Source organism: Echeneis naucrates, chromosome 15 (genome assembly GCF_900963305.1).
Source record: "Echeneis naucrates chromosome 15, fEcheNa1.1, whole genome shotgun sequence".
NCBI lineage: Eukaryota > Metazoa > Chordata > Actinopteri > Carangiformes > Echeneidae > Echeneis > Echeneis naucrates.
The window spans coordinates 5019451-5039968 of record NC_042525.1 but is presented as its reverse complement, the minus strand read 5'-3'; the positions used below and the strand labels follow the sequence as shown (position 1 = coordinate 5039968).

The 20518-nt window shown below is 41.9% G+C and overlaps 4 protein-coding genes across 8 annotated transcripts in view; 1 reads left to right on the top strand and 3 right to left on the bottom strand.

Annotated features, from left to right (window-relative positions):
* ate1 (arginyltransferase 1) overlaps positions 1–492 on the bottom strand; it is a 46173-nt gene extending 45681 nt beyond the window's left edge. For all 4 annotated transcript variants that reach the window (XM_029520812.1, XM_029520814.1, XM_029520815.1 and 1 more), the window contains exon 1: positions 323–492. In XM_029520812.1, coding sequence (XP_029376672.1) covers positions 323–422 — 100 coding nt within the window. In that variant the 5' untranslated portion in view covers positions 423–492. The remainder of the gene's footprint in view (positions 1–322) is intronic.
* A 6557-nt stretch (positions 493–7049) lies between these two features.
* Positions 7050–12902, bottom strand: LOC115055410 (delta-1-pyrroline-5-carboxylate synthase-like). Of its 2 annotated transcripts, none has more exons than XM_029521182.1 (17): positions 12776–12902; positions 12125–12242; positions 11853–12004; positions 11616–11765; positions 11389–11493; positions 11141–11299; positions 10682–10772; positions 10285–10409; positions 10052–10196; positions 9878–9951; positions 9630–9729; positions 9069–9289; positions 8802–8939; positions 8514–8709; positions 8224–8345; positions 7841–8123; positions 7050–7718 (listed from the first exon to the last, which is right to left on the bottom strand). In XM_029521182.1, exons 2-17 carry the CDS (start codon positions 12219–12221, stop codon positions 7537–7539), a joined length of 2340 nt encoding a protein of 779 aa, XP_029377042.1. In that variant the 5' UTR covers positions 12222–12242; positions 12776–12902; the 3' UTR covers positions 7050–7536. The 2 variants fall into 2 exon arrangements, with proteins under 2 accessions (XP_029377042.1, XP_029377044.1); XM_029521184.1 differs by having other exon boundaries at positions 11147–11299.
* A 650-nt stretch (positions 12903–13552) lies between these two features.
* On the top strand, positions 13553–15685 carry LOC115055767 (tripartite motif-containing protein 14). The gene is made up of 6 exons (XM_029521787.1): positions 13553–14149; positions 14242–14337; positions 14432–14665; positions 14768–14790; positions 14863–14996; positions 15084–15685. Exons 1-6 carry the CDS (start codon positions 13553–13555, stop codon positions 15683–15685), a joined length of 1686 nt encoding a protein of 561 aa, XP_029377647.1.
* Positions 15686–16886: 1201 nt separating this feature from the next.
* LOC115055766 (hyaluronan-binding protein 2) lies at positions 16887–20239 on the bottom strand. The gene is made up of 13 exons (XM_029521785.1): positions 20180–20239; positions 19874–19976; positions 19596–19697; positions 19357–19467; positions 19146–19262; positions 18953–19063; positions 18703–18874; positions 18523–18620; positions 18057–18438; positions 17806–17948; positions 17578–17712; positions 17156–17301; positions 16887–17054 (listed from the first exon to the last, which is right to left on the bottom strand). The coding sequence occupies exons 1-13, from the start codon at positions 20237–20239 to the stop codon at positions 16887–16889; spliced, it is 1848 nt and encodes a 615-aa protein (XP_029377645.1).
* Positions 20240–20518: the final 279 nt, after the last annotated feature.

The window sequence follows — 20518 nt, the reverse complement described above, 5'->3', positions numbered from 1 at the left end:
CTTTGTTGTCTTCTGTGTTATTATTATTATTTTTTTAATGTTCGTAAAGCTCTATTCTGTTGCCAAGTTAGCTTAAAAGAAGCTAATGGCTAAACATAAGCACTCAACTACGCCTGTATCCTGAACATCACCAAAGTATGTGACAGCCGGTGAACGCTAACTAATCTGTGTAGTGTCTTCTAGTAGGTAAATCTGCCATTTCTTAGTCTAACTTAGAAAACCAGCATGAAGTTGGCGGACATTGTTCATCAGCACCGGCCACCAGTCCAGCAAGTAGACGGAGGTACGTCGTTAGCATTAGCAGCTCGTCCTAAGGACTTACCGTGAGAAAAGTTGCCTTTTTCATTTTTACAGTAACCACAGCGGTATCCATCGTCCCCGCCGAAATATTCCACTATAGTGTAAGACTTATTTCCTGCCATTTTTGGTACCCAGAGAGGTGACAGCTGACTTTGCCCGGTCGCGTTTTTTTACGAATCCTACTACGGCCACGCTAAGACCCGCCTCACTCTGCCTCTGATTGGCTGCTCTGCAAGCCTCACGTGATTTCCTTTGAGCCAATGTGTCCTTAATACTTTACCTCGACTCTTGGAAACTTACTAAGCGGACTTAAGCAGTCAATTACTTTAAAATACCAGAAACCGGAAGCCTAGATAGAAATGCCTTCTCCACAATCCAAGTCATAAAAAAGAATTTATTTTAGAAAATTTGTATATTCTAGTACTTTGGACCTTTTGGAGCTGACACTAAGGCAGCAGATGAACTTTCAATGGCAGAATGAAATGCATAATGTATAAATATTTAATGTGCTGTATAATTTATTGATGATGCAATCAATCACAAACATCAATACTTGTTTTTTAGCTACCAAAAACTCATTTTGTCACATGAGTACGTTTTTGTTGTTGTTTTACTTTGTATTATAAGGTTAAATATTTATTTTGGCGGTATTGTTTCGCAACTTGTAGCTGATTGGGGGAAACGTCAGAGGCGTGGTGCGTTCGCGGCCGATCCTTTTAGTCTTTGCATCTTCCGTCTAAATGACACAGCTGTCTTTGGCGATTCCCAAAAGCATAAGTAGAGCATGTGATTTCCGGGGCCATTGGTCGTACTGTTATATTTTTTAAATAAAAGTCAAAGAGTTAAATAGCCCAAATCACTCGATGTTAATTAATAATGTCGAGTTGCTCATCGCAGACACGTATCACGGCGCCGAGCGCTAATTTGAGCTACCTCATCAAATCTGCGTTCTCCCGAGTGTTCCTAAATGTTACGCGTAAGCTTTGATTTACTACGTCACAACTCCAGTGGCTTACATGTGTGTCGTCATCACAATGATTGTATATACCCCCGATCCGAAAGCTTTTCCCATCAAAATAAACGAAGGATACTCACTTAGAAGCATTCAAAGGAAGCAAACCCACACATTGGTGTGAAAATGAAGCCACAGGAGAAGACGTTGGACGGTCGTGAGGAGGACACAGAAGTGATGTGCAGCTTTGAAGAGGCGGGAAAGAACAATCTGTTTTCTGGCAAAGACATCCCGGAGATTGTCCGCCTTTTCAACGAGGCTGACACTGATGCTTCAGGAGCACTGGATATGAAGGAATTCAGCGTGCTCATTAAAAACTTTTACGGTTCTGTAAAACGAGAAGAGCTTCAAGTCCTCCACATGCAGATCGATGCAAACTGCGATGGAACTGTGGACGTTGAAGAGCTGCTCAACTTCCTGATTGACAGAAAGAAGGCATCAGAATCGCTGGACTTGAAAAATCAAACTTTCCCCCTACCTTTCAAGAACATACCCATAAATCACAGCAAAACAATTGTAAAGATTATACACCGTGTCTATAAAAAGGGAGAGCCCATTCAAGTGTCAAAGGTTGGTCATGAAGATATCAGGGCTTATCAAAAAGGTCAATACCTCACTATAAGCTCAGACGGTATCTTGACCTTCTGGAATGATAGCTTCACCGAAAAGTTCCCAGTTCCATTGAACAAACCGGAGAAGACAGATTCTTTTGGGCACGTTCCAAAAATGCACGTGACTGACATGGTGTACCTTGAGGATGTCCATCAGTTGGCTGTCTCCACTACTGACAGGGAGCTGCGTTTCTATCACTGCACCATGTTGCCCGAGATGTTAGAAGTGTTGCACGCTTTAATATTAGATGATGCCAATGCCAATGTCATGAGCTACACGAGTGTTGACAACAAAAGAATATTTTCTTTTGGGGATATGAAAGGCTATTTATTTGTCTTTATTTCCACTAATCCCAATAGGAGCATCTACTGCACTGAAGTAAACCAGGCACCGTCTCTAAAGGACTATACGACAGCTCACGTTTCTGATCTGTTGAAAGTCACCACTGAATATGAAGCATGTATCCGACTCTTTATGTTTGATGACTTGTGCCATCAGATTCGATACTTTCCATCAATTGAGTCATATGCAGTCTGCGGTGTTTCACACAAGACCATGACCCTCTTTGGCGTCCCCCAGTCGCCAGCTCAGCTCGTTAAGATCAGATCAATAGCTAAAAGCATACAACAGTTTGAGAGCAAGGGAGATTTTGCCTTCTTCACATGTGCCGAATACTGCCCTGAAGCTGAACGACTTATTACCGGTGGGTCAGACGGCTTAATACGGGTTTGGTTTACCCACAAAACAGCTTTGTGTGAATATGCATTGAAAGGACACCAAAAACCTGTCATTGACATTGTGTGTAATAACCAGGACAAACTAATTGTCAGTCTGTCCACCGATTTTAATGTGCGTTTGTGGACTGAACATGGATGGCTATGCAGGCAAAGTTTCAACATTAACGGTATGACAAAGGCCCCGATCTCCAGTATGTATTACAACACAATCAACAATGAGCTAGTCATTGCTAATACAAATGTCGCCAAATGTTACGGAAGAGGCACAGATGTTTTTCAGCGCATGCTTACTTCCCATTTGAGTCCCCTGTGCTCTGCATTGTATCACCACATTTTCAAACAAGTCGTCTCTGTTTGTGAGGATGGCGTGGTGACAGTGTGGGACATCTTGACAGGAAATCCCGTCATGAAATTTACGGCAACTCCAGATCAGCGCAGGGGTTTCACTGCCATATCATTTGACAACAACTTGCGCAGACTAGTCACAGTTTCCCAAGATGGGAAAGTGAGATTGTGGAACTTTAACACTGGAACACAACTTGCTGTGCTTCCTGTGACTGTGCCAAGTGAAGTGACAGCCATGGTATGGGTACAAAATAGGATGTTTCTGTCAGGTAGGAACTCCAATATCATTTACAACCTCGATATGGAGGCAAATGACCACAAATACATGAAACACCATTTGTTAGAAGACATTTCCTCGTTGGATTACAATGAAAGCACACTGATTTCAGCCTCTAGAAGAGGAAATATTGTCATCTGGAATGTGGAGGATTTTGAGGTTCTTTACGTGATTAAGGGTACTGAGAACCCTCGAATGGTCATTGCAGATGTACATAACCAGGGCAAAACTGGGATTTTGGTCATTGAGAGGAGGATTACAAATATCAAATCCCCTCCAAAATTTAAGCAACTTGAAAACCATCGATGTCCGATGGTAGTGTCCGGGAAGAAGACAACTTTGCATTCCAGTCCTCTAATGAAATGTCTGAGGACCAGGGAGATCTCCTTTAACACAGTTACACTGCTCACTTCTGCAGGTCACTACATCTATGGCTGGTCCAAGCGAGGTTTGTTAGTAAAGTTTAGAGCTGTGGATGATGAAAAGGCAGTTATTACTGCTTGGTCGACTGATATGGAAGAGCAGATACTGTTGACAGGGGACAGTACCGGAAGGATTTGTCTTTGGGACCTTCAGCAATTTGGTTTTAAAAATCAGACAGAGAATGGACCATTTGAAGACATAAAAGGCTGCCAAGTATCACTCTGTCCACCTCCACTGTTACGCTCCTGGAGGGCTCATCTCGGGGGTGTAGTGAGTGTTAGATGTGATCCCGCTTTTAAAAACATAATTACTGCAGGTTTGGACAAAAATGTCTGCTTATGGTCAAACAAAGGTAAATATGTAGGTCGCTTTGGGAGTGACAGATGGGAGGCCAGGGCTGGTCCAGGGACATCACTGGACAAACAACAGGTCAAACAAAAGCAAACAGCAGAGGCTTTAAAGCACAGAAAACCTTTATGTGACAAACTGTTCCCCTCTCAATGTGGCACTTACAAGTTGAAACCGGCACCAAGCACAGCTCACTTACTTAGCAAGTTTTCACTTCTTGCTGAAATGTTGAAGTTGGATGACGCTCATGAAGGCAAAGATGAAGTAGCCACGTCAAAGAAGAAGAAAGAAGAAAGTGATGAGGACATTCAGCTGGCACAATCATCTGTGCCTGTCCAGAACACTGGATGCACTTTTTCTGGAGGAGGATGTACTCATAAAAGACTTCCACATTTGAAATGGATTAGATCAGAAAAAGGACAGCTTGTACTAAAACATGTCCCACTACCACGCGTTCCACCACGTAACTTCGTCTATGAAGCGACTCATAGGAACGAACCCAAGCCAGTCCTGCCTGAAATGCCACCAAGGGACCAGGGATCAACTAAATCAGACAAGCCACATTCTGGGATCAGACAGGAGTGTGATGACGGACCAAAACCTATAGTACTACCAGCCATTGTAGAAAAAGGTCAACACACACTTGGGCAGAGTCAAATTAAGCCACAGCCACCTTCTTTGTGCACTACAGGAAGGCTGGGATCTGGCCAAAGAGTGCACTTTCCACCAATTCCAGACAAGGTTCAGCTTACTGGAGGTCAGACTCAACTCAAACCAAAGCCACCTAAGAGCCCGAAGCTTGAGCGGAATCCAGCTACAACGAGAAAGCTGAAGTATGAAAAATACATAAAGGAGGGTTTTCTACAGGAACCACCCAAAATACAAAATTTTGGGATCAGACAGGAGTGTGATGACGGGCCAAAACCTATAGTACTACCAGCCATTGTAGAAAAAGGTCAACACACACTTGGGCAGAGTCAAATTAAGCCACAGCCACCTTCTTTGTGCACTACAGGAAGGCTGGGATCTGGCCAAAGAGTGCACTTTCCACCAATTCCAGACAAGGTTCAGCTTACTGGAGGTCAGACTCAACTCAAACCAAAGCCACCTAAGAGCCCGAAGCTTGAGCGGAATCCAGCTACAACGAGAAAGCTGAAGTATGAAAAATACATAAAGGAGGGTTTTCTACAGGAACCACCCAAAATACAAAATTTTGGGATCAGACAGGAGTGTGATGACGGGCCAAAACCTATAGTACTACCAGCCATTGTAGAAAAAGGTCAACACACACTTGGGCAGAGTCAAATTAAGCCACAGCCACCTTCTTTGTGCACTACAGGAAGGCTGGGATCTGGCCAAAGAGTGCACTTTCCACCAATTCCAGACAAGGTTCAGCTTACTGGAGGTCAGACTCAACTCAAACCAAAGCCACCTAAGAGCCCGAAGCTTGAGCGGAATCCAGCTACAACGAGAAAGCTGAAGTATGAAAAATACATAAAGGAGGGTTTTCTACAGGAACCACCCAAAATACAAAATTTTGGGATCAGACAGGAGTGTGATGACGGGCCAAAACCTATAGTACTACCAGCCATTGTACAAAAAGGTCAACACACACTTGGGCAGAGTCAAATTAAGCCACAGCCACCTTCTTTGTGCACTACAGGAAGGCTGGGATCTGGCCAAAGAGTGCACTTTCCACCAATTCCAGACAAGGTTCAGCTTACTGGAGGTCAGACTCAATAAAAAAAAAAGCCACCTAAGAGTCCGAAGCCTGAGCGGAATCCAGCTACAACGAGAAAGCTGAAGTATGTAAATCAGCGGTGTGATGATGGGCCAAAACCCTAAAACTGGCGTTTAGCACCATTGAAGGGTTTTGTTGATGATCAACTGTACATATTTTTTGTTAATATTTTTTTTATTCATTCATCCATCTATTTATCTATCTATCTATCTATCTATCAATTCATTAATTAATTATTCATTCACTCATTCATTTATTTTTTTTTATTTGGGTTTTCTCCAGGTGCTCTGGTTTCCCCATCATTTGAAACAATAAAATAATATAATTAAATAATACATGCACTTGACTCGTTTGCTCGTTTTGTTGACAAGACTGCGGATGTTTCTGCACCACAGCACTGTTTGACCTTTTGGACAATGCACACTATGGATCCAGTTCTTTACAGTACTATTTTTCAATACTTGTTTGAGGAATAACAGAAAACTTAATCAAATTAGGAACATGAACTTCATTTATATAACTTTTTATTTTGTTGAAATTTTTTCCAACTAAAACGTTAAACTAGAACAATCAATTAAAGAGGACGAAACAGCAGCATTTTTGTCATTGCTATTGTTGCCCTGACTCAGTCACACACACACAGTTGTAAACATAAAATTCAAAACACCATATTAGACAACTTTTACAGGTGTTCTACCTGGAGGTGCTGTGGCTGCACACTCACAGTGAAAATTGTCTCTGTTTAATGTCTGTATCCGACATGAAACTGTTTACTAAATCTGGCTGTCTAGCTCTGTGTGTTCCAGGTAAGAATATGGCCACGATATATTATACTCATCCTACCTGGGAGTATTTAAGTAATACATCGCGGCCTGAGGCCTGTCCTTCTCTAGTTGGTCAAGCTCTCCAGATGTCAGCTCCGCATGTTGTCTTTCTCTGTCCATTCACCCATCGTTGGCTCTCACTTTTCTGTTTTTTTTTAATTCTCCATAACGATTGGCTCATCCTACATTTTACATTGTTGCTGTATTACTACCTGGAGCACGCACACCGGGCTCGATCCCACCAGTGTGGTGTTGAGACGTGGGAAATTAAAATTAAGTTCAGGAACAACCCTGTTTACCCAGAGAAATGATTTATTTGTTTATTTATTTTGGTCTTTTTGAAAAATATTTCTATTTGTGACAGAGAAGGAAACAGAATATCAAGAGTAAATTACAGTGAATTTATTAAATCATTTGTGCAAAAAAAAAAAAAAAAAGACACAAAACTGAAGCAAAATGCACAGACACTGAGAAAATTACAAAAACACCAAGGGAGAGCTTGTATGTAGAAAAATAAGTTACAAAAACAAAGGATTTATTTTTCAGCCACTATACAATTGACCCAAGACACAAAAGAGTTGTGCCTGTCACTCATACTGGCTTACATACATAATAGAATGGGTTCTTTTTTTTTTTTTTCCTTTTACCATAATATATTTTAATATTATGAAATGTGCAGTTGCTTCCGCAGGAGACTAATACTTATCTTAAAAATTAAACACATTCTGAGATTTATGCACAGTAACTTTGTTGTCCAGTAAAGATTGCCTCAGTTCTGCATGCAAGTGTCACCCGGTGAATTTACACAGGTGATTAAGCAGCAGATAAAAAAGATGAAACAATACTGGCAGACAAAAGCAAGGATAATTTGGGCAGACATAAATTATCTTGATGGTTATGGCTTTGTAGCTGAGCACCTACATAAAACTCCCCTGAGGTACAGGGATGTTTTCATGAAGGTATTTCATATTGCCTTGTTCAGAGAAGTCAGCCACAGTGTGGCCTTCACCTCTGAGGATCCATTTGGTGGTCAGAAGTCCTTCCAAACCCACTGGACCTCTGGCATGTATCCTCGCTGTACTGATACCAACTTCAGCTCCTGTGAAAAAGTATGGTACTGTAAGATGAATTCTTCTGCCCAATTTTCAAAACAGTGATACATTAGATCTGTATACACAAGGATCCATCTTATATTTTCATATTTTGTTCAGATGCACATACCTAAGCCGAAGCGGTAGCCATCAGCAAAACGAGAGCTGGAGTTCCAGAATACACAGGCACTGTCCACCTGCTGCAGAAACTGTTCAGCTGTTTCTTCATTTTCTGTAACAATAACATCCGTGTGGGAGCTGCCATATTTGTGGATATGGTCCACAGCCTCTTCCATGCTGTCTACCACCTCAACGCAGCACTCCAGGTCCCCATACTCTGTCCTTAGAGACTTTACCTCGGATGGGCTGAAAGTTAAATAGGAGGCAAACCTGGGGCCTGCATGGATCTTCACCTGAGATGAAAAGCAATGGCACAACATTTTAACCATACACTCTAATTCTGTGTGTAAGAAACTTTGTCCTTTGTATGGCGTCTTTCTCTGTGTTTCTTACATTTTCTGCTCTCAACATATCAACAATCTGGTCAAATAAAGGAGTTCGTAGCAAATCTTTATGGATAAGAAGGGTCTCCATGGCATTACAGGCTGCAGGGTAGTCACATTTGGAGTCTCTGACTGCAATAAAACAAGTTTGGATAATTAGCCAGCAGTTTTAACAAACAAGTTCATGATACTAACGCTTTCAACTACTAATAACACTGACAGCTGAGATCACACCAAAACAGAAAGAAAAACTCAACAACATTCTCTTCAACCTTCACAGTTAAAACATAAAACACATACCAATATCAATAGCTTTGTCTGTGCTGGCCTCTTGGTCTATGTAGACGTGACAAACACCCTCACTGTGGCCCAGTACAGGAATACCCTTAGCTGCCTTTTGGATTTCCCGGACCAGTTGGGATGATCCCCTTGGAATGATGAGGTCTACCATCTTATCTAGTCTGCAAAGATCTTCAACCTCTTCACGTGTGCTCACCTGTGTAATTTTTAGCATGTTACAAAAACTGATGTTAAATGATGTCAAAAAACCTGCACTGTGTTTAGGTAATTCAGTAACTTCAGTTTTACCAGTTGAACGGCGTCTGACACTCCGTGAATTGAAAGTGCTTCTTGGGTTAGCTGATGTAAAATTTTATTAGTGTTGGCAGCTTCTTTGCCTCCCTTCAGCAGCAAAGCATTTCCACTTGCAATAGCCAGAGCTGACACCTAAAATAAGAAATTAAATTCATGAAAACAAGTTTTTAACTTTCAATGACCAAGTCTTTCTAAGCAAGATAGGAGGGGGGGGGGGGGGGGGGGGGGGGTCAAGAAGGTTGAGCATCGGGGTTAACTGGCCTGTGGGAGGCAATCTGGACGGGACTCAAAGATGACCAGCAGGACACCAATGGGCACAGTGATCTGTTCCAGCTCCAGGTTGTTGGCCACTCTGGTCCTCCTCAGCACCCGACCTACACTATCCCTAGAGGACACAGAAAGCTGACGGAGTCCAATGGCAAGGCTGTTTAGCTTTGCAGTTGACAGACTCAGGCGGTCAATCAGAGCCTGGGAGAAACGGCCTGTGAGGAAACGGAATAAAGAAATAAAAATATTTATAATGCAATTCTTTTTGGAGATACAGAAAGTCTTTAATGCTTTGCAAACAGAGGTACTGTAGGTAGTGAGAACTAAGTGCTACAACACAAGGAGAATAGTGGCTCCTGCTAAATTAAGTACCGTGTATTCATCAGCCTCTTACCAACATTGTTGTGGGCAGAACTATGGTAAAATTCAATCATTAATCCCAGCCTCTTTATGCCAGCTTTCCCTCAGCATGATGCTACAGATGTGGCATGGCTCCTGAGCCAGGCGACTACATGCAGCTGTTGATTAATGTGACAAGTGCCTCCCCTCTTGTACCTGATGCTGTTGCTAACTCCATGTCTCTCTTGTTGGCACTGAGGATCTCATCTTTCTTCTCTGTAAGTAGCTCAGCAAGACAGCAGATGATTTCTCCTCTCTGGGAAAAACACATACACAGTCCAACTTTATCATCACAAACCAGACTTACAGAGTTACAGATTTACAGACTACTTGTAGAAAGTAACTCAACAGGTTGTGAAATTAATTGTCTTTGTGTGTTTTGCTGTTTTAGATGAGAAACACACCTGTTCAGGCAGCAGAGAGGACAAAGCCCGGCCTGCATGTCGAGCCATCTCTGTTTGCTGCTCCACAGTTGGGCCTAGTGGTGTCAAGAACACATACAATACACACACAATATGAAAACACAAACGTAACAAAGGTGAGTAGAAAATTCTTTTTCAAATGTTTTTAACTATTACCTGCAGGTTTTACTTCTGAGAAGAAGGTGCCAACTTTCTTCCCTTCTACAATGTCTGTAATGACGTGGCCTGTGACTTTAGGATCTGTCCCATTAGCAATGACAACGGACGTCCCTCCCTGCAGCGCCCAAAGAGCTGCTTTCACCTGATTCACACAGAATTGAGTATTTTCAATCATTCAACCAACTGTAGCATGTTTACAGATGAGATCTAATATTTTCTCTCATACTGACCTTGGCTTCCATGCCTCCGATGCCGACTCTGGACTTAGTGCCATACGTGATTGATTGCTGGTCTCCAGGATAGAACATATCAATAAGTTTGGCATCATCTGTTCCTGGTGGGCTATCGTATAGGCCTGTTGGATGGAATTTATTTTTCCATTATAAATCTTTTCAGAACCAAGGCAGTCTCGCTGACATTGCCATCTTTTCATCAAGAAAAACCCAAGCAGAGAGCAATAAAATATTTATCTACATGTGAGTCAATATGTTAATTTTACATGATTGAATTAGATCCTTCAACTCTAACCCCAACTGCAAATCAAATTGCATTATTTAAAACTACCAAATATTGGTTGGTTAATCCTTCAGAAACAGCTGACATACAATTTAAGAGTTTCATCTGTACCTTGAACATCAGACAGAGCCACAAGGAGGTCTACTTTCATTTCTACAGCCAGCCGTGCAGCCAAGCTGTCATTGTCCTTGATGCTAATAACCTAGAATACAAGCAGAAATTTCCTTAAGCCAAAAGCAAAAATTACTGCATCTCACATAATACTGTCAAACAGCATATTGTCAGTTGCTGCTGTACAACAAAGGCCTCCCAGTCCCATTGAGATCTAAAATAATCACCAAGTGTTCACCACTTCCCAAAAGGAGATAAAAGGCAGAAAATAAGAAAAACATACTTTGAATTAGCAGAGAAAAGTTAAAACCACAAATGCCTTAAAAATAATGCAATTTTTCCAAGACGTAAAATGCTAGTGAAGGTGAAACTTTAAACAACACATACTTAATTTTGCATGCTTTACATTACAATCCCCATCCCATCAAACTACCAGTACACCCATCATGCAGTACCCACATTTACCCCCTGTAGGTCACTGCTGGGAACAGGAGGTGGGACAACAGCATCATTAGTATTGATAATAGGAATTATGTTCATCCGCATCAGTTCTTGGAGTGTGCTGTTCAGATTGCGACGCTTCTGCTCATCATGGAAATCCAAATTAGTGACCAAAATCTACAGAGGTGGACATAAATGCAAAGAATTAAAAGTTATCCACTAAGCCATTTTCTGTCAGCACTGGAACCTAGAAGTTAAGTACATACTTGCGCCGTGCAGATACTGTACTGGGTGAACATAGCTTCATACAAAGCCATCAGGCCACTCTGTCCAGCAGCAGCACATGCCCTTGCCTCCAAAACTGGAACTGACTAAAAAATAAAAAAAATAAAAAAATAAATAAAATACACTATCACTATTACAAGGTTGTGAAAAAAAAAACAAAAAAAAAACGCAAGTTCACGCAATTTTTGTGTTTCAGACTATTAGTCACCATTTCTTTGAGTTGGTTCTGGCCAGAATGCAAGGCTTGTCTAACACTTTGAGACAGCAGGATCTCATGTCTCAGTCTCTGCCTCCCAAAGGCCACAGCACCACTGGTGACAATCATCATCTCCCTGCCTTGGTTCTGCAGCATAGCCACCTGGTAAGACAGACAAAATATATAACATTCAAGTTCCTCTGTAATTGCCACATTTTCTCTACATCAGCGATATTAATACAGTTTTACCTGCTCTACTATTGAGGCCAGTCTCCCCAGTGCCAAGCCGCACTCATCTCCACGTGTCACCACAGCACTCCCAAGTTTCACTACAATGCGTTTGGCCTGCTTTAACTCACCGCGATGGGCGAAAGATTTCCCATGGGGACGAGGGAGGGAGACTGCATAGAATAAAACAATTACATTTTATCACATGCAAGTGACACATGACATGGCACACTGGATAAAAGAGATGGTTGGAATAGCATTGGCCTGAGAAAAGATGTTGGCTGGTGACCTACATTTCGCTTGGGAAAACGCTCTGATGGGGACTCCACCACCATTTGACTGCCAGCTTCTGGGTGGCAGGCGAGAGCACAGGGCCAGCCTTGTGAACATGGCACTGACACTTTGGGACAGCTGCAGTGGACACACAAAGCAGTGCCAGGTTACTCTGACAGTCAGTCCAATCACCCCATCCCTTCGCAAGCAGCCTTATGACACAATACACAGTGTCTGTGAATGGCTATTCTACATGAAGTCTGAAAACGTTTTTTTTTTTTTTTTTAAATGTCACCATAAACGCAACTAGCATTGTAGTTTAGATTGTTTTAGCTTCCCTGTCAAAAGTTGCACCATGATGTTCAGCGCTGTTTATGTTGACGTGACACACTGACCAAGTAAGGATCAGTTAGCAAGGCTGGTTTAGAAACCTCTGCTGGCCACAAGGCCTTAACATGGACGCGATTTACACTAAAAACACGATATGACTGAAGTTATGAAGTTAGTCAACAAGGCTAACAGAGCGGAGCAGCAAACAGGCTAGCTTAAGGCAGCTAGCATTAGCATCTACCGGCTACCTCACTGCATGGCGTTCATTTACGGCGAAACGTACGGAAGAAACTTTATTTTATTTTTTAATTTTTTTTTTATTAAAAAAAAAGGCTTCTTACCAGACAGCAGGGAAATATACAAAAAGCAGCCACAACTACGCCGTGGGCTGCACTGCACAGGACACGTTGTCAGTCCGGCTGGATCCACTGAGCTGCCACATCCACAGCACACGTTGATTGGGAAGCGCCTCAGAAGGGCGATTCACCAACGGCGTTTACGTATAAAATCTGGAAAGGCGAACGTACAGACATGGGTTTGGGTAAATCGGTTTTTACGTACGTAGAAATAGTAGCGTTGTTCTGTGCGTAAATTGGGACGTAAAGGCGCAGGAGGAAGAGCTGAGCCTCATCTTTGTTGTGATGCTTGGGTTGAAGGGTTTTTTTGTTGTTATTGTTTACTTTAGAGAAAAACATTGATTACTTCATACCTTAAACACTCAAATACAAACACTCTTAAAGTAAATGAAGATCACAGAGTGCTGTTGAAAGCAGTCAAACTAAAGTTCAAGAAAATTTAAAAATTAAATTATTAAAAATTTTTAATAAAAAAACATATATAAAAATTTTTTTTTATAAAACTGCATTTCAAATTAAAAAAAAAAAATTCATTTATTTCTCTTAACCCAGTTTGTTGGATATGCGCCATTTGTTTGTGAGGCCCCCAGAGAGTCACTGGTGTGAAATAGCAACTGGAAGCTATCAACTCATCTTTAGTAACCTGACTCTGAGACACATGAGCGGTGTGTGCTCGCCAAAAGAGGTCTTTGAATTATTCATAAGCAGGGAGGCTGCTAGGACAGGGCACACTGTGCTGCAACATCAGGCGCAAGCAGAGCTATGGGGACTGCTGAGGAGAATTGGAAATGCCCTGTCTGCCAGGATTTCTTCACAGATCCAGTGACGCTCCCGTGTGGACATGATTTCTGTCTCACCTGCATCCAGGCTGTCTGGGAAACAGATGGGCCTGGTGACGGTCCTTTCTTCTGTCCTGAGTGTCAGATATTTCTGCCCTCTGACCTCACACTGGAGATTAACACTAATCTTCAGACAAAAGTGAAGGACTTCATCAGTAACAGGCCGTCAACAGTACACCTAGAGACAACAGCTCTAAGCAAAGGAAGCAGATCATCTCCAACAATCCACTGTGACCACTGCATAGAGATGCCAGCAGTGGCCGTACGGACCTGTCTGACCTGTGATGCCTCTCTGTGCCAGGCTCATGCCCTGCTGCACGAGCAAAGGTCTGCGCTGAGGGAGCACACAGTTGTGGAGGTGACAGGAGATCTGCTCTCCCTAAAGTGCAGGGATCACCGTGATGAGCTCAAGCTCTTCTGTATGGAGGAAATGGTCCCTGTGTGCTGTCTGTGTGTCCTGGTGGGTATGCACAAGAACCACAAAGCATCTCAACTCCATGAAGCCTGTGTGCACTTCAAGGTCAATATTAGTACGTTTTTTTTTGACTGGTGTTTTAGTTTGTCCCGAGTGTTTTTGATTTTTCTATAGGCCTGTTGTATTTCTGTGTTCAGGGCATGTTGGAGACCACCATGAAACAACTGCTGAAGAGGAGAAATGAAGCAGAACTTGCCATCAAGGACTTGGAGTCACTATATACACAAACTGTGGTACAATCAGTATAAGCAACACCTTATCCATTAAAATAATATTGTTTTGTTATTAACCGCCTTGTCCAATGTACACTTTTGTTTTATCTCCTAGACATCTGCGGCAGATTTCAGAGAGAGAATATCAGATAAGTACAGCAGAATCCGTGTTGTGCTAGATGGTGATGAGCGCCTAATGATGCAGATTATAGATGCTGAAGAGGGATACATGACAGAGTGGCTGGAAGTCCAGAGAGGCATCATGGAGGCCCGGATCAAGGAGATAGATAATCTCAGAGCCTCCAGCAAATCACTTCTCCAGGAGACAAATGATCTGAGATTCTTGCAGGTAGGTACCTAATACAACATGTTTAATGGTATGTTTTTTGTGATGTTGTGAAAGTATATCATACCCAGTGGCCTTTTTTTATCACTTGTTTATTTTCACTAGCAAATCACTGCACAGAATCTTTGGTGAGTAGACAATTTCTTTCTCCATATGAGCTGTCTTTCTGGCCCTCTAATAGTTTTCATTTTTTACTGCAGTGAACCTCTGGATTTAGCACCTATCCAGGAAGTAGACAGGGATCTATGTGGCCCTGAGAAATTGAGAACCATAGAAAAGCTGGTGGATGAACTTTCGGTGGCTCTGTCTCAGCACTTTCCACGAATGTGGTCATGTTAGTAAAGAAACAAATATTTGGCTTTTATCTAAATTCCACCCCCTCTGTTTATGTAATGTGCCAATTGTAAATTTCTATTTGCAGATCTAAGTTCGCTTTCTCTGGAGTCTAAGACAGCGCATCCAAAACTGGAAATTTCCCAGGACAGGAAGCAAGTACACTGGAGAAGACTGCCTGTCAGTGAGGCTCCTGGCCCCAAACCATATGACTCCCAGTACAGTGTCCTGGCTCAGGAAAGTTTCACTACTGGCCAGCATTACTGGGAAGTCATTGTCCAGGATAAACCCTACTGGCTGATAGGTGTGACAACTGGGTCAACTGATAAGAAAGATGGATCAAGTCGGAGCTCCTCCAGTCTGGGTGTGAACAACACATCCTGGTGTATCTACCACGGAGATGGGCAATACCTGGCATGTCATGATACCCAGGAGAAGCAACTAGCAGTGGGAAGGAAAGTCAGAAAGCTGGGGATCTTGGTCAATCTCCAGAAGGGGGAGCTGTCATTCTATGATGCTGATGCTGTGAGCCTTCTTCACTCTTTCTGTGTGCAGTGCACAGAGCCTCTCTACCCCATGCTAAACCCGTGCATTGATATGAAAGGACTCAACCGGCAGCCTCTTACCTTGTTTTGCGTTCAGGACCCCTGGGAGGGGCACGTAAAGAGTGATCCTGGAAGACAGCCTTGAGTGATTCACTAGTCAAACTCTTTCTCACATTGATTTCCATTTTGGCTTACATTAAATTACACGATGCAAATATTAAACGTGCTGTGTTATGTGAAATATTAAGCAGGTGTGTGAAAATTATAGCTGAGGAGTTTTACGCATGTAGACTTACATGTTAACGGTAAATATTCATCAGGTCCATTGTTAAGCAGCACTTTTGTTCTGCAGAAAAGTCCAGTTTTTTTTTTTTTTTTTCATTCGGCAGCTTAGCAGCTCTCATGTTCAACATGATGTAGCCTATGCTGGCTGTAATGTGTTGTTGTGTTATTTCTAAGCAATCAATAGATTTCATCAGTGTGGCCTTTTGGTGAACATCCTGGCTTCATCCTTGCTGCCGCAAGTCAGTGAATTAAAACGCAAATTTTATTCATTTCTTTTACTTTACTGATGTTGATATATAATGATCTATAATTTAAACTGTGTTAATAATCATATCACACTGTGATTATTTTGGTATTTGGCTTTGCAGTTGCGACATGAGTAATGATTTTAGTTGAAAAAGTCTCAAAATGAGTCTCAATTTCCTTGAAATAAATATAACAAGTACTGATGATTTTTTGTTGTCTTCTGTTGTGTGGCCATGTATCAAAGTAGCGTTTTCCTTGGAGTGTGGAGAACTTCTGCAACAGTGCAATGTATTTATGGGATAATACGACACATTTTTCCTAAAACTGCAGCACTTTTTGCATATCATGGTGACAATGGCAACAAGTAATGACATGATGACATCAGAACAGCATTTATAGCCCGAGAAAACATTCTAGAAAGAGCCTAGCATATCATAGGCGGGATTGACCCATTTGTTCAGCAATGCATTGAGAGACCTAATTAGTTATTATCTGATAAATTTTCTCACTTAAAGGGTTCACAGCCGTTATATTGTAATTTTATTGTTTGTTTTGTTTTGTTTTGTTTTTTTGCACACATGCATTGTTGAACTGAAGCAATAATGCTAATTTATTAAATGATGAAACTGTCTAATAAGGTTCTTTGTCAGATTAGATATTTGAGTTGATTTTGGCAGCATTAAAAGTTAATGATTAATTAGAACAGCCCAAAATATCAGGTTCAACTGATAAAAAAATCCAAAAGTGAATCATGATGAGTGATGAATGTGCTACATCGATAACCAGTTTTGAGACTACACCGTCTGGCATGTTGTTTACGCAGATTGTGCTTGAACTGTTGACCTTATCCAGTCCAGGTAATTAGTGACCCGAGTGTAGACGCCAGGTTTGTTCTTCCTCCCACACTGGTCTCCCCAGCTCACCAGGCCATAAACAACATTGGTATTATTCTGCTTACAAGTCAGTGGTCCTCCAGAGTCACCCTGCAATTAAAGAAAAGGGGATCATTTATAAAATTCACTACTTAGAGAACATTCAGATATTTTGTTGCTATGCACTTATGAGGGAAGATTTCTCTACCAACCTGGCAGGAATCTACCCCTCCTTGCAGGTGGCCTGCACAGAACATGGTATAGTCCAGGACTCTGCCATAGATTTGGGGTTCAGAGCATTTCTCCTGGCTGATCAACAGTACATTGGCCTCCAGTAGGTGGTTGGAACCATAGTCAGCTGCAGAAAAAAAAAATAATAAAAAAAATGTAAAAATGTAAATGTAAAAAATGTAAGTCTCATTTCCGAGGTTATTAGAAATAAAAATCAAAGCTTTAAAAGGTTCTGTAAACTGATAACAAAAAAACATATACAGTACAGGCCAAAAGTTTGGACACACCTTCTCATTTACATGAATAGTCCAAACTTTTGGCCTGTACTGTATATAATTAAAAATTAAAAAAAAATTCTACCTGAAACAAACCCCTGAAGCAAAACGTGCAGAAATGGGCTTACAAGTCTCAGTAGCACCCCATCCAGAAATGGTACACTCCCTCCCATCAGGCAGTTGACCATCGGGCAGACAGGCTGTCCTCACAAACTGGGTCTCATTGGCACAAACACCATTGGTACCTTGTAGCTTCAGTAAGGCTTTGGAAATGCAGTTCAGACAAAAGTCCCAAAAAAATCAGTTTGAATTGTGTTTCATTATACTTGATGCTGAATAAGACAGGCGTTTATCACCTATGTCATTGTACACAGCTGAAGGAGTCTCCCTGTAGTTCTGGTGTACAATGGTCTCTTCAACATCTACGGTCTGCTCATGTTCATCTTCTGTATTCAGTGATAGACTTCCCATAACCACCTGCATGTCTTTTCTCTGCTCACTGTTCAAACATAAATTTGAAACACGTGATTCAGTGAAGATGAAGTGCAAACCGTTGCAGTCAGCTGATCATTCTTCCAGATTCGCAGTCATTAATGGTTGCGCTTACATGCAGTGTCCAGCCGTTAGTACCCAGCAGCTAGCTATGAGAACTCCTCCACAGATGTGTCTAAACGGCTGGTTGGTATTCTTTTGTCTCGTTTGCAGGGATACCTGCCAAGGTATTGCCCCTGGAGCAACCTTCAGACCCCCAAAAATTCGGGTAATGGCTTTTTTTGGTTCAGACCTCCCACACTTGGAGAATGGCAGCTCTGGAGCAGTGGTGTTAACGGTGGGTGCAGGAGAGGGTTGTGGAGCTTCACTGGGCTTTTCAGTCGGTCTGGGCACGGTAGGTTCTGGCTTCGGGTCTCCTGTAGGTTGAGGCTTTGTTGGTTCTGGCTTGGCAGAAGTGGGATCAGGGACTGTGGGGATTACCTCAGTTGGCACAACATCTGGAATCACAAACGCAAGAACATACTGGAAGGTTTTTGTTGACCACACTCAATCAGAAATTGTTCCGAATCTTGAAATCCGACCTGTTGGTACAGGACACTCTGTAACATCACAGTGGTCCCACAGTAACTTGCGTCCTCTTCTGAAGAAACACCAAGGCATCACATCTCCGTCTGGGTTTCTGTCATAGACAATATGAAAAAACATTTGCATGAAGCTGCTGCTCTTTGGGATTTGAATGCCGTTGTTTATCCTCTCCTGACCTGCAGAAGTTGTGATGGCCAAGTCCATCTTCGTTCTCAAACGTGTTGAAGGGATCAACTCCATTCTGCAGGATAAAATGTGAGTTCCAGTAAAGGCATTCGTCACCTTCATCCGTCTCGCTCACATTGCCACGATATGACTCTCCATCATCCACGTAGCAGTCATCTGGACCTGAGAAATACTCCACAGTTGGTATATGTGCAGTAATAATATTACACTACCTGAGGCTGCCGAATCGAATGCATTTACCAACATGGCAGAATCGTCCTCTGTACCCTGGAGGGCACTTGCAGTCAAAGTCATTACCGTCCCTGATGCATTCACCCCCATTCCTACATGGGTTTAGCTCACACAGAGCAACTATGGAGAAAAGCAAGACAGACTGTAAGCTTGTTTCCAGGAATGTAAGAATGAATTCTTTAGATGAAGAAATACCCCTTACCGCTTCTGCAGTCTGGAGGCTGGAAGGGCTCCTTGCATTTGCACTCATAAAACGGGGGATTGGAAGTCAGCACACATTCGCCACGCCCACATTTACCTCTTTTACAAATCTTTGGAGCTGAGAAAAAAAGACAGTTTGTTAGTATCACTTCACTTTTGCTCATTCTGTTTGCAAACAGGCTGAAGAAAAGGGAGAAAAGGGAGTTACTAACCTCTCTGGCATTTCCTTCCTTTGAAAGGTTTTGGACAGTCACATTTGAATTTTTTCGCTTCTTTCTCCTTACACACTCCATTGTTAAGGCAAGGGTTGGGGTTGCATTGACCTGAGAAATAAGAAGACGTCAAGAAAAAAATGGCTTTAAAATGAGCTTCCCAATGCTACGTAGGCTGTTTATGTATAACAGACTGATATTAACGTTTCTGTGGTTGCTGCTAATGTTTTTTGAATCACCTTCTGGCTCTTGAATCTCATAAAGCCAGTCTGAAGTATCCTGGTCATCGTCATCGTCGTCATGATCATCATTGCTTTGCTCCAAAATTGCAAAGAAGATGTCTGGAACAATATTTTTCCGTTAGAAAATGAAGAATTGCAGTCTCCCCAACTCTTGCCCTATAAAACTTGCACATAGTTCAGGTTTAGTAGGCAGAGAGTCATTTACTGTGAAGACCTGTGAGGATTTAAAAGGTCAAACATTGCTATCAATATATATATTAAAAAAAAGCATTTACCTTGAACAATGTCGTTAAATCTTCCTCTTTTTTTATGCCGATGTTGCTCAAGGTCCCCAGATGCACGGTGACGATCATGTTTTTTGCCCTTTTTAGGTTTCAGCTGCAAAAAAAATATGTCAATGGCAAGATCAGGTGAGAAATTGCAGTGATAAAAAAATTTCCAGTTGCTGAATGAATTTGTTAACTTCTTAAAAAAAAAAAAAAGGGCAACAAGCTAATACTGCAGTTTATTCACACCGAAATCCACTATAAAACAATGCAACACGATGAATAGCAGATATTGTACACACAATCAGTACATACTTCAGCGGGAATCAGCAGCGCCGCGAGGAACAGGCAAAAGAAGAGGAGCTTTAGGTTCATGGTGGCAGCAGATCAGGGCACATCCAGGAGAATAAAATGAGTGCACTGTCTGTCAGACCACTAACACTATTCTAAACATTTGTGTAAGTACATTAACCTTTGATTCACCAGCTCTCCGGCACCCACGCCTGCTGCTGAGTCAGTTTTATCGATTTTAGCTGTGCTCTTGGCCCTTTGTTTTTATTTTTTGTTTTTTTTACATAAATAATAGTAGTAATAATGGCACTGTTTGTATGCTTTTAATGAACTAATAAATGGTGCAAAATCACAGTTTCTGCC